General features: G+C 38.7%; 1 protein-coding gene across 1 annotated transcript; it reads right to left on the bottom strand.

The window, feature by feature from the left end:
- Positions 1-8,635: 8,635 nt before the first annotated feature.
- LOC100582459 (keratin-associated protein 9-2-like) lies at positions 8,636-9,375 on the bottom strand. Its single transcript, XM_003279412.3, has one exon. The coding sequence runs from the start codon at positions 9,349-9,351 to the stop codon at positions 8,857-8,859; it is 495 nt and encodes a 164-aa protein (XP_003279460.1). The 5' UTR covers positions 9,352-9,375; the 3' UTR covers positions 8,636-8,856.
- Between the last annotated feature and the right edge of the window lie 2,909 nt (positions 9,376-12,284).

The following is a 12,284-nucleotide window of genomic DNA, read 5'->3' on the forward strand; positions in this document are numbered from 1 at the left end:
CCCCATTACCAGTTTACAAAATAGAAATTAATTCCATTCCCTCCAAATTATATCTTTTTACTTATCTCCAAAGGTAGCTAGTCACTCTATCAAGTTTTAATCCTGTAGGTCAGTTTTGGCTTTTTCTTTGACTTTTATGTAAATAAAAATTACAGAATTTGCTTCACTGTATTTTTGGCATAATCAAAAGCAGCAATTATAACACGGTCACTTCATTTTGGATCCTTCATGTTAGCAGACCAGCAGGTATATAAAGGAGTTAATATTTCATGATGGATAATTTTCATGAAGCCATAGAGTGTAGGGAGAATATATCTGAAACTCAAGAGATTTACTATATATATTAAAGTATTACACTGCCATTAAAAACTATGGCAAATCAAGTGGCTGAAATTTATTTTCTTACAGTTCTGAAGGCTAAAATAAAGGTGTTTGCAATGTTGTTTTCATCTGAGGGCTGTGAGGGAAGTATCTGTTCCAGGTCTGTCTCCTTGACCTGTGGATGTCTATCTTCTCCATGTGTCTCTTACATCATCTTCCCTCTATATGCATCCTGTTTGAATTTCCCCTTTTTATACAGACATCAGTCATATTGAATCAGAAGCACAATTTATTCCAATATGATCTTATCTTACCATATTGCATTTAAATGACCCTATTTGAATATGAGTTCTTGGGGACACAATTCGACCCATAACCTTGGAATATCTCGTAGTGTATCCATGCCCAGTGATAAACACAAATGAGTAACAAAAGCAACCACAGTTGGACAATGGTATAGTAAGTAACTAGAGGGTAAGACCCATCAGGCAGGAAGTTCTGAGCTACCTCATCAGGCAATTATCTAGACCAACAGGAGTGCTGGCCAGTAGTGAAGGGAGTATAGAACTGGTGGAAACTGATGGAGATTATGAATCTCAGAAGCACCCTATTACAGCAATAGTTTCTTTTCCCTTCCCTTCCCTTCCCTTCCCTTCCCTTCCCTTCCCTTCCCTTCCCTTCCTTTCCACTCCCCTCCCCACCCCTGCCCTCCCCTCCCCTCTCTTTCTCTTCTTTCTCTTTTCTTTCTTTCTCTTTCTCTTTCTTTCTTTCTTTCTTTCTCTCTTTCTTTTTCTTCTTTCTTTCTTTTTCCTTCCTTCCTTCCTCTTTCCTTGATTCTTCCTTTCTTTCTTTCTTTCTTTTTTTCTTTCTTTCTTTCTTTCTTTCTTCTTTTTTCTTTCTTTCTTTCCTTTTCCTTCCTTCCTTCATTCTTTCCTTCCTTTTCATTCTCTCTTTCCTTCTCTCTCTTGCTCCCTTTCTTCCTCTGTTTCTTTCTTCCTGTCTGTGTATATTGTCTTCTTCCCATATCTTTCCTAGTTTTTTCCTCCTCTCTCACCTTCTGTTCCTCCTCTTCCTCCCTCTCCTCTTTCTCCTAGAGTTCATGGCTGTCCACTACATTTAAGAAGGAAAGACTGGACTTGAATGGAGCAAATGTTACTGTAGACAGGTCTTCATTACCACACCTGTATATCATGGAACTTAGTGTGCTCGTGCCAATTTCCGTCTGCCTGAATCTGCATCTCTGTGCCTTAGGGCTCTTGTATTGCAACTACAGAAAGTCATGTCACCTGTGCACGCTACAGGGCGAAAAATATTCAACTGAAAATTCTAAAGAGTGGATTTATACAGACTCTAACTTCTTCACTCCTGAAGTTTGAGAGTTCAAAGTTGTGTGTTTTTCATCATTTCTGAAAAATTTCCCTTTAGCTTAAGCTTCAGTTGATCTCTATGATACTGGCTTAATAGTATACCCTTTTCTGTATCACTTCCACAATCCCTTCTGGCGTGTTCTGCCCTTCCTAATACACTGTATTGATTGGAATCTTTTTCACAGAGTATCTTCTGGGAAAAACCAAACTATGACATTACATCTCTCAGCCTCAATTTCCTCATCTCTAAAATTAGAACACTAATGCCTACTTTGAAAGTTTTTTCAATAATTAATGGTAATGTACATAAAGGATTTACACAATATCCATCAAATGATAGGCAACTGAAAACATATTATTTCTTTTCTCTCCAGAAAATTCCTAAACTAATTTTAATGTTGATGATAAGAGTATATTTATAATAATTAATTAGATCAAATTTTTTCTTTTAATTTAAGTTCCAGGACACATGTGCAGAATGTGCAGGTTTGTTGAGTAGGTATACATGTGCCATGATTGTTTGCTGCACCTATCAACCTGTCCTCTAGGTCTTAAGCCCTGCATGCATTAGGTGTTTGTCCTAATGCTCTCCCTCCCCTTGCCCCCGACCCCCTCAACAGGCCCTGATGTGTGATGTTCCCCTCCCTGTGTCCGTGTGTTCTCGTTGATCAACTCCCACTTATGAGTGTTTGGTTTTCTGCTCCTGTGTTACTTTGCTGAGAATGATGGCTTCCAGCTTCTTCCATGTCCCTGCAAAGGACATGAACTCATTCTTTTTTATGGCTGCATAAGATTTCATGGTGTATATGTGCCACGTTTTCTTTATCCAGTCTATCATTGATGGGCATTTGGGTTGGTTCCAAGTCTTTGCTATTGTAAATACTGCAGCAATAAACATATATGTGCATGTGTTTTTATAGTAGAATCATTTATATTCCTTTGAGTATATACCCAGTAATAGGATTGCTGAGTCAAATGGTTTTTCCGGTTCTAGATCCTTGAGGAATTGCCACACTGTCTTACACAGTGGTTGAACTAATTTACAATCTCACCAACAGTGTAAAAGCATTCCTACTTCTCCACAGCCTCGCCAGCATCTATTGTTTCCTGACTTTTTAATAATTACCATTATGACTGGCATGACATGGTAGCTCATTGTGGTTTCGATTTGCATTTCTCTAATGATCAATGATGATGAGCTTTTTTTCATATGTTCGTTGGCCACATAAAAGTCTTCTTTTGAGAAGTGTCTGTTCATATCCTTTGCCCACTTTTTGATGGGGTTGTTTGTTTTTCTTGTAAACTTGTTTAAGATCCTTGTAGATTCCGGATATTAGACCTGTGTCAGATGGGTAGATTGCAAAAATTCTCTCCCATTCTGTAGGTTGTGTGTTCTCTCTGATGACAGTTTATTTTGCTGTGCAGAAGCTATTTAGTTTAATTAGATCTTATTTGTCAATTTGGGCTTTTGTTGTGATGGTTTTTGGCATTTTTATCATGAAATCTTTGCCCATGTCTATGTCCTGAATGTTATTGCCTAGGTTTTCTTCTAGGGTTTTTATGATTTTGGGTTTCACATTTAAGTCTTTAATCCATCTTGAGTTAACTTTTGTATAAGGTGTAATGAAGGGGTCCAGTTTCAGTTTTCTGCATATGGCTAGCCAGTTTTCCCAACCCTGTTTATTAAATAGGGAATCTTTTCCCCATTGCTTGTTTTTGTCAGGTTTGTCAAAGATCAGATGGTTGTAGATGTGTGGTGTTATTTCTGAGGTCTCAGTTTTATTCCATTGGTCTACATATCTGTTTTGATACCAGTACCATGCTATTGTGGTTACAGTTGCCTTGTAGTATAGTTTGAAGTCAGGTAGCATGATGCCTCCAGCTTTGTTCTTTTGTTTAGGATTGTCTTGGTGATATGGGCTTTTTTGGTTCCATATGAAATTTAAAGTAGTTTTTTTTTAAATTTTGTGAAGAAAGTCAAGGATAGCTTGATGGGAATAGCATTGAATCTATAAATTACTTCAGGCAGTATGGCCATTTTCATGATATAGATTCTTTCTATCCATGATCATGTTTTTCAATTTGTTTGTGTCCCCTCTTATTTCCTTGAGCATGGTTTGTAGTTTCCCTTGAAGAAGTCCTTCAAGTCCTTTTTAAGTTGTATTCCTAGGTATTTTATTCTCTTTGTTGCAATTGTGAATGGGAGTTCACTCATGATTTGGCTCTCTGCTTGTCTATTATTGATGTATAGGAATGCTTGTGATTTTTGCACATTGATTTTGTATCTTGAGACTTTGTTAAAGTTGCTTTTCAGCTTAAGGAGTTTTTAGGATGAGAGGCTGAGGTTTTCTAAATATAGAATCACATCATCTGCAAACAAAGACAATTTTACTTCCTCCCTTCTTATCTGAATGCCTTTTATTTCTTTCTCTTGCCTGATTGCCCTGGCCAGAACTTCCAATACTATGTTGAATAGGAGTGGTGAGACAGGGCATTCTTGTCTTGTGCCATTTTCAAAGGGAATGCTTCCAGCTTTTGCCCATTCAGTATAATATTGGCTATGGGTTTGTCAAAAATAGCTCTTATTATTTTGAGAAATGTCCCATCAATATCTAGTTTATTGAGAGTTTTTAACAAGAAGGATGTTGAATTTTATCGAAGGCCTTTTCTGCATCTACTGAGATAATCACGTGGTTTTTATCATTAGTTCTGTTTATGTGATGGATTACGTTTATTGATTTGCATATGTTGAACCAGCCTTGCATCCCAGGAATGAAGCCAATTTGATCATGGTGGATAAGCTTTTTGATGTGCTGCTAGATTTGGTTTTTACTGACTTTACTGAGGTATAATTGAATAAAAATTGTGTATATTTAAGGTATACAAAGTGATGTTTTGACATATATATTTATAGTGAGGTATTCACCACAGTGAAGCTAATTAACATATTCATTCGCTCACATACTTGCCATTTCAGGTATAAAATAAAGTATTTTTAGCTATGGCCACACTACCGTACACTAGGTCTGCAGAACTTATTCACCTTGCATAACCGATGTTGGCCAAAGTAAATGTTTTAGGTCTTCGTCTCCTTTACCCTGTCACCCAAGAAGAATCACAGTCAATGGATTTTGTCTCTTAGCCAAGTCTTCAAAGCATTTGAGGTACACAGTCTCAGAAGTTGGCACCTGTCCTGGAAGTCTACATTGTTAGCTCATCAGAGGTATTTCTAGCACTCCCATGCTGGTAGGAGGTCCCACAAAGGTAACCCAGGTCCCCGACTTTTCTATTTCTCTCAGAGCCAGTATAAATCAGTCCTTCCATTAGTGAATGCTTGGGTTGCATCACCAGTTCAGGGCCAAAAGCACCAGCCATCTGTCTACCATGACTTCTATGAATGTACACATTTTTCTACTTTCAGTCCTTCTTACATTCTTCTGATTTCTCTGAAAACACAAACCTTTATTTCCTTTAGATGCTTAATTTTGGCCTCATGAAACATAGAAGATTGTTGTAACCCATTAGATAGCTCAGAGATTATGGATTATGCAAAGTCATATGTGCCTGTTGCATGGTGTCTCAATCCCAAACTTTGTCCTTACTTAATTTTCCTGATAACATTTTTATCAGGAAGTCAAATTGTCTAAATGTTGCGTAAGGTATGGTCTGTATTTTACATGGAATTACTTAATTCTATTTTGCACTTTCAAAGAAATTTCAGGAGGAGGCCAGATATGAATTTGATTTATATGATACGAAGGAATTAGTCTCCTCAAATGAGGATACGATGCATTCTGAAAAGTTTTTGATGCGTCCTCTTGAAAACCAGAACAAGACAAACATGCCATATCTCACCACTCCTATTCAAAATAGTAATGGAAGTTCTAGCCAGAGAAATATGGCAAGAGAAATAAAATAAAGGTATCTAGATAGGAAAAGTGGAAGTTAAACTATCTCTGTGTGTGAATAAGATTTTACACCCAGAAAACCTCATAGTCTCTACCCAAAAGCTCCTTGATCTAATTGGCAACTTCAGCAAAGTTTCAGGATACTAAATTATTGTACAAAAATCAGTAGTATTCCTATACACCAACAACATCCCAGTTAAGAGCCAAATCAATAATGTAATCCTTTTCACAATAGCCACAAAAAACAACAAAATACCTAAGAATACAGCCCACCTGGGAGGTGAAAGATCTCTACAACAAGAATTGCAAAACACTGCTCAAAGAAATTAAAGATGACACAAACAAACTGAAACACATTTTATGCTCATGGGTAGAAAGAATCAATATTGTTAAAATGACCATACTCCCTAAAGCAATGTACCGATTCAATATCATTCCTATCAAACTACCAATGACAACCTTCACAGAATGAGGAAAAAAATGTTTTACAATTCATGTGGAACCAAAAAAGAGCCTGAATGGCCAAGGCAATCCTAAGCAAAAATAACAAAGCTGAAGACATCACATTATCTGACTTCAAACTACATTACAGGCTACAATAACCAAAACTGCATGGTACTGGTACAAAAACAGACACATAGACCAATGGGACAGAATACAGAGCCCAGAAATAATGTTGCACACCTACAACATGTGATCTTCAGCAAAGCTGATGAAAATAGGCAATGGGGAAAAGACTCCTGATTTAATAAGTGGTGCTGAGATAACTGGCTAGTCATTTGCAGAAGATTGAAACTGGACCCCTTCCTTACATGGTATACAAAAATCGCCTCAAGATGGATCAAAGACATACATGTAAAACCTAAGGCTATAAAAACCCTGGCAGACAACCTAGGCAATACCATTCTAAACATAGGACCAGGCAAGGATTTTATGATGAAGTCACCAAAAGTAATTGCAAAGGGAGAAAAAATTGACAAATGGGACCTAATTAAACTAAAGAGCTTCTGCACAGCAAAAGAAACTATCAACAGAGTAAACAGACAACCTACAGAATGGGAGAGAATATTTGCAAGCTATCTATCCAACAAAGGTTTAATATCCAGAATCTATAAGGAAGTTAATATCCAGAATCTATAAGGAAGTTACACAAATTTACAAGCAAAAACCAAACAATCTCATTAGAAAGTGGTCAAAGGACATGAACAGACCCTTTTCAAAAGAAGACATTCAAGCGGCCAAAAAGGATATGAACAAATGATCAACATCACTGATCATTAGAGAAATGCAAGTTAAAACCACAATGAGATGCCCTCTGACACAAGTCAGAATAGCTCTTATTAAAGTCAAAAAATAAAAGATACTGGCAAGTTTTTGTAGAAAAAGGAACACTTATACACTGTTGGTGGAATTGTACATTAGTTTAACCATTATGGAAAGCAGTTTTGGGATATCTCAAAGAACTTAGAATTAATATGTGGCCCAGCAATTCAATTATTGGGTATACACCCAAATGAATATAAATTGTTCTTCCATAAAGACACATGCATGCGTTATGTTCATTGCAGCACTACTCACAATAGCAAAGACATAGAGTCAACTAAAATGTACGTCAAAAGTAGACTGGATAAAGAAAATGTGTTACATATACACCATAGAACACTATACAGAAAAAAAGGAAAAAATGAACAAGGTGATGTCCTTTGCAGCAACACAGATGGAGCTGGAGGCCATTATCCCAAGGGAACTGACACAGGAACAGAAAACCAAATACCACATGTTCTCACATAAGAGTGGGGGCCAAACATCGAATACATATGAACACAAAGAAGGGAACAACAGACACTGGAACTTACCTGTGGGTGGACTGTGGGAGGAGAATGAGGATCAAAAACTGCCTATCAGGTGTTATGCTTCTTACCTGGGTGAAAAACCAATCTGTACACCAAACCCTGCAACACACAATTTAACTATAAAATAAACCAGCACACGTACCCCTGGACCTTAAAAAAAGTTAAAAAATTTCTCTGATGCACGTGAATTGAATGATTGGCTGGTATAGGCCAATAGGATCCCTGCATTCATGACAGCTGCTAAATGCAGACCCTGCTGCTGTATCATGTAGCTGTTGCTCACTGACTGGTGGGCAATTAATTTGGGAAGACTTTTGTGAACCCAAATGTTATCTCTTGCCAAATACTAGAGATTATTCTTTCCACTGTTAAATAAACTCAAGTGCATAACTTGCTAGTGCTAAGTCCCAATGTCATTTCTACTTTATTGAGAGTTTAATGTAAGTGTCTTTGGACAGAAAGAGAAGACGCAACCTTGCATCAGAGTCTGTCCACTATTAGCTACATAACGTCACACATTAAAATTTTCCCAGTTGGAATTGAACAATGAGAACTCATGGACACAGGAAGGTGAACATCACACTCCGGGGACTGTTGTGGGGTGGGGGGAGGGGGGAGGGACAGCATTAGGAGATACACCTAATGCTAAATGACGAGTTAATGGGTGCAGGAAATCAACATGGCACATGGATACATATGTAACAAACCTGCACATTGTGCACATGTACCCTAAAACCCTAAAGTATAATAAAAAAAAAAAAAAATTTTCCCAGTTGGAAAATGGAGGCAATAATACATGACTGTCTGTTTTGAGAATCAAATTGGGTAATACATATAGTATGTGAGAGATGTGTAAATCCCGTATCAGGAACGTTTTCAAATAAAACAAATCACCATATGGGATGAATAATCGTTCCAAATTTATTTATTAAGCGAGATTCTGTCTCAAAAAAATAAAAAATAAAAAAAGAAATATATAAGTAAGATCCCTGGTTATAGGGAGATAACCCAGAGTGATAGTTAAAAGAAGGAAGGAGTATACAAGATTCATGAGTATATTGAAAAGAAAACATAGTTGTGAAGATTCTTAATCATTTGCAGAAACTTAAGTTTCTTAAGTGAAGAGAATGAAGCTCTTGACTTTTGAGTCAAAGCTGAGACCATGACTCAAAATTGAGAACACATGAAGCTGGCACATGATCCACAAGGTATAAGAAAAAGAGAATCAGGATGAAGTATTCTGCCCTCCCTCAAGCTGATTCACAAGATTTTAAACATGCAGAGAATTCATTAAAATTTGGGTGAGAGCATGGTGGCTGTCAGCAGTAAGGTAAATTAGTCCTCCAAAAGATAAGTCAGTTGAGCAGAAGGTTGTTGTGTGAAGTTGGTGGTTCTCTTGGGACTTGATCAGCAGCAAGAAGGCTGGCAGCAGCTGGACACACAGGTGGGCTGGAAGCAAGTGGTCCTGCAGCAGGTGGTCTCACAGCAGGCTGGGCGGCAGCAGGGCTGGCAGCAGCTGGAGCCACAGCTCTGGTTTAGGCAACCAGGCAGGCAGACAGTCGTGGGGTAGTAGCAGGTTCTTCTGCAGTACACAGGTGCACAGGAGATGCTCTGGCCACAGCTGGACCCACAGCAGGTGGGCTGGCAGCAGGGTGTGCTGCAGCAGGAAGGCTGGCAGCAGCTGGTCACACAGGTGGGCTGGCAGCAGGTGGTCCTGCAGCAGGTGTTTTGACAGCAAGTTGGGTGACAGCAAGGCTGGCAGCAGCTGGACACACAGCAGGAGGGCTGGCAGCAGGGTGTGCTGCGGCAGGTGGTCACAGTGGTGGGCTTCCAGCAGGTGGTCCTGCAGCAGGTGGTCCTGCAGCACGTAGGCTGACAGCAAGGGGAGCAACAGTGGGTCATGGTTTCAGGGGTGGAGGGTGGGCTTCTGTTCAGAGGTGAGTTTCCCAGAATCTGATGACCCCTTGCAATCTGGACCTTTTATACACCTGGCCTCCAAAGTTTCCACCAATCAGCAGGACTTTTCCTTGTTGCTGTTTACATTGTTTTCCCAGTCCGTTTGTGATTCTCAAAGGGTAGTTGTTTCCTTAAGGTTAAACAGATTAAGGTTTAATCTCTCTCTTAATTGTGAATTACTCATAGAAACTTTGTTGCAGATAAAAGGAAGCCCATCTCATCATCAGCATCATTCCTGCTCTGACTATCATCTGGTCATGTGATAGTTCCTGTTGATCTGGGAGGCTCAGGAAGTTCTCTCTGCCCAGCCTCATGGTTGGCTGTATGTAGCCTGGGAAGTGTCTGTGGGGAGAAGCATGATGCTGATATATTTACAGTGACAAAATGAATCCATGCCTGGGCCCAAGACTAGTCACCCACCAAATTCTGACTCAAGACTAACAGGCATCTCTCTGTGCAACCCTCACTACCTGTGCCTTTCAGTTCTTTGAACATCACAAGAGGGTGTCTGTCACAGTGTATTCCATGTGGCAGAGCAGATCGAGAGCAGATGGATGCAGAGAAATTCACTGGGATTTAGACAACATCAAGCAATCTATGCCCTGAGTGACCATTCATTCTGCCTTGTCTGCGAGTGTGGTGATCACCAGGACGAGAATGTAGAACTCTCTATGGCATTACTGCTCGAGATTCAGGCCGACCAGCATGTGCTGTGGCTCTAGACGCAACCCGGTTACTAGCACAGTGAGCATCATGTCTTCTCTCTCTATTTCTTTGTAATGAAGGAATTAGATGAGTTGAGATGATGCCTGATTCATCACGGAGTTCTAACATGTTTAAAACGTTTTCTAGGTGTACCATTCATTTGAGAAAAATGCAAACTAGTAATTTTCAACTTGATATAGTATTATATTGTAAATACATCTATGTCCCATTACATCTATGTTAGGAAATAGAAATTAATCCCATTCTCTCCCAATTTTATGCTCTTACTCATTCCCAAAGACAGCTAATCACTCTATCAAGTTGTAATCCAGTAGGTAACTTTTGGCTTTTTAAAGTTTTCATGTGAATAAAAAGTATAGTATTTGCTTCTCTATTTCTTTGGCATAAACAAAATATGGGGATTGAGGGACTATGCAATGGGCATGTATGACTGCACAAACCATAAAGGTATAAAACAACCTTCTGAGTTTTGTGAGGCAAATAGGAAGCATCTCAGGAAACCAAAAACCTGTGTTTCCAGGGAAATCAGAAGAATTTAAGAAGGAGGAAAAGTGTAAGAACTTTCTCATTCATGGAAGTCATGATAGATGGAAGCTAGCAGTGCTAGTAAATTAATACACTCACTAAATGGTCTAAAATTCTCTTTTTTTGTTGTGTCTCTGCCAGGCTTTGGTATCAGGATGATGCTGGCCTCATAAAATGAGTTAGGGAGGATTCCCTCTTTTTCTATTGATTATAATAGTTTCAGAAGGAATGGTACCAGCTCCTCCTTGTACCTCTGGTAGAATTTGGCAGTGAATCCATCTGCTCCTGGACTTTTTTTGGTTGGTAGGCTATTAATTATTGCCTCAATTTCAGAGTCTGTTATTGGTCTATTCAGGGATTCAACTTCTTCCTGGTTTAGTCTTTACCCATTTCTTCAAGATTTTCTAGTTTATTTGCGTAGAGGTGTTTATAGTATTCTCTGATGGTAGTTTGTATTTCTGTGGGATCGGTGGTGATATCTCCTTTATCATTTTTTATTGCGTCTATTTGATTCTTCTCTCTTTTCTTCTTTATTAGTCTTGCTAGCGGTCTATCAATTTTGTTGATCTTTTCAAAAAACCAGCTCCTGGATTCATTGATTTCTTGAAGGGCTTTTCGTGTCTCTATCCCCTTCAGTTCTGCTCTGGTCTTAGTTATTTCTTGCCTTCTGCTAGCTTTTGAATGTGATTGCTCTTGCTTCTTTAGTTCTTTTAATTGTGATGTTAGGGTGTCAATTTTAGATCTTTCCTGCTTTCTCTTGTGGGCATTTAGTGCTATAAATTTCCCTCTACACACTGCTTTGAATGTGTCCCAGAGATTCTGGTATGTTGTGTCTTTGTTCTTGTTGGTTTCAAAGAACATCTTTATTTCTGCCTTCATTTCATTATGTACCCAGTAGTCATTCAGGTGCAGGTTGTTCAGTTTCCATGTAGCTGAGTGGTTTTGAGTGAGTTTCCTAATCCCGAGTTCTAGTTTGTTATAATTTCTGTTTTTTACATTTGCTGAGGAGTGCTTTACTTCCAACTATGTGGTCAATTTTGGAATAAGTGTGATGTGGTGCTGAGAAGAATGTATATTCTGTTGGTTTGGGGTAGAGTTCTGTAGATGTCTATGAGGTCCATTTGGTGTAGAGCTGAGTTCAATTTCTAGATATCCTTGTTAACTTTCTGTCTTGTTGATCTGTCTAATGTTGACAGTGGGGTGTTAAAATCTCCCATTATTATTGTGTGGGAATCTAAGTCTCTTTGTAGGTCTCTAAGGACTTGCTTTATGAATCTGGGTGCTCCTGTATTGGGTGCATATATATTTAGGATAGTTAGCTATTCTTGTTGAATTGATCCCTTTACCATTATGCAATGGCCTTCTTTGTCTCTTTTGATCTTTGTTGGTTTAAAGTCTGTTTTATCAGAGACTGGGATTGCAACTCTTACTTTTTTTTTGTTTTCCATTTGCTTGGTAGATCTTCCTCCATCCCTTTATTTTGAGCCTCTGTGTGTCTCTGTATGTGAGATGGGTCTCCTGAATACAGCACACTGATGGGTCTTGACTCTTTATCCAATTTGCCAGTCTGTGTCTTTCAACTGGAGCATTTAGCCCATTTACATTTAAGGTAAATATTGTTACGTGTG

Source organism: Nomascus leucogenys, unplaced genomic scaffold (assembly GCF_006542625.1).
Source record: "Nomascus leucogenys isolate Asia unplaced genomic scaffold, Asia_NLE_v1 Super-Scaffold_285, whole genome shotgun sequence".
Taxonomy (NCBI): domain Eukaryota; kingdom Metazoa; phylum Chordata; class Mammalia; order Primates; family Hylobatidae; genus Nomascus; species Nomascus leucogenys.

Coding starts and splice junctions, on each gene's coding strand:
- LOC100582459 (XM_003279412.3), bottom strand. CDS start 9,351: ATGACCCACTGTTGCTCCCCTTGCTGTCAGCCTACGTGCTGCAGGACC.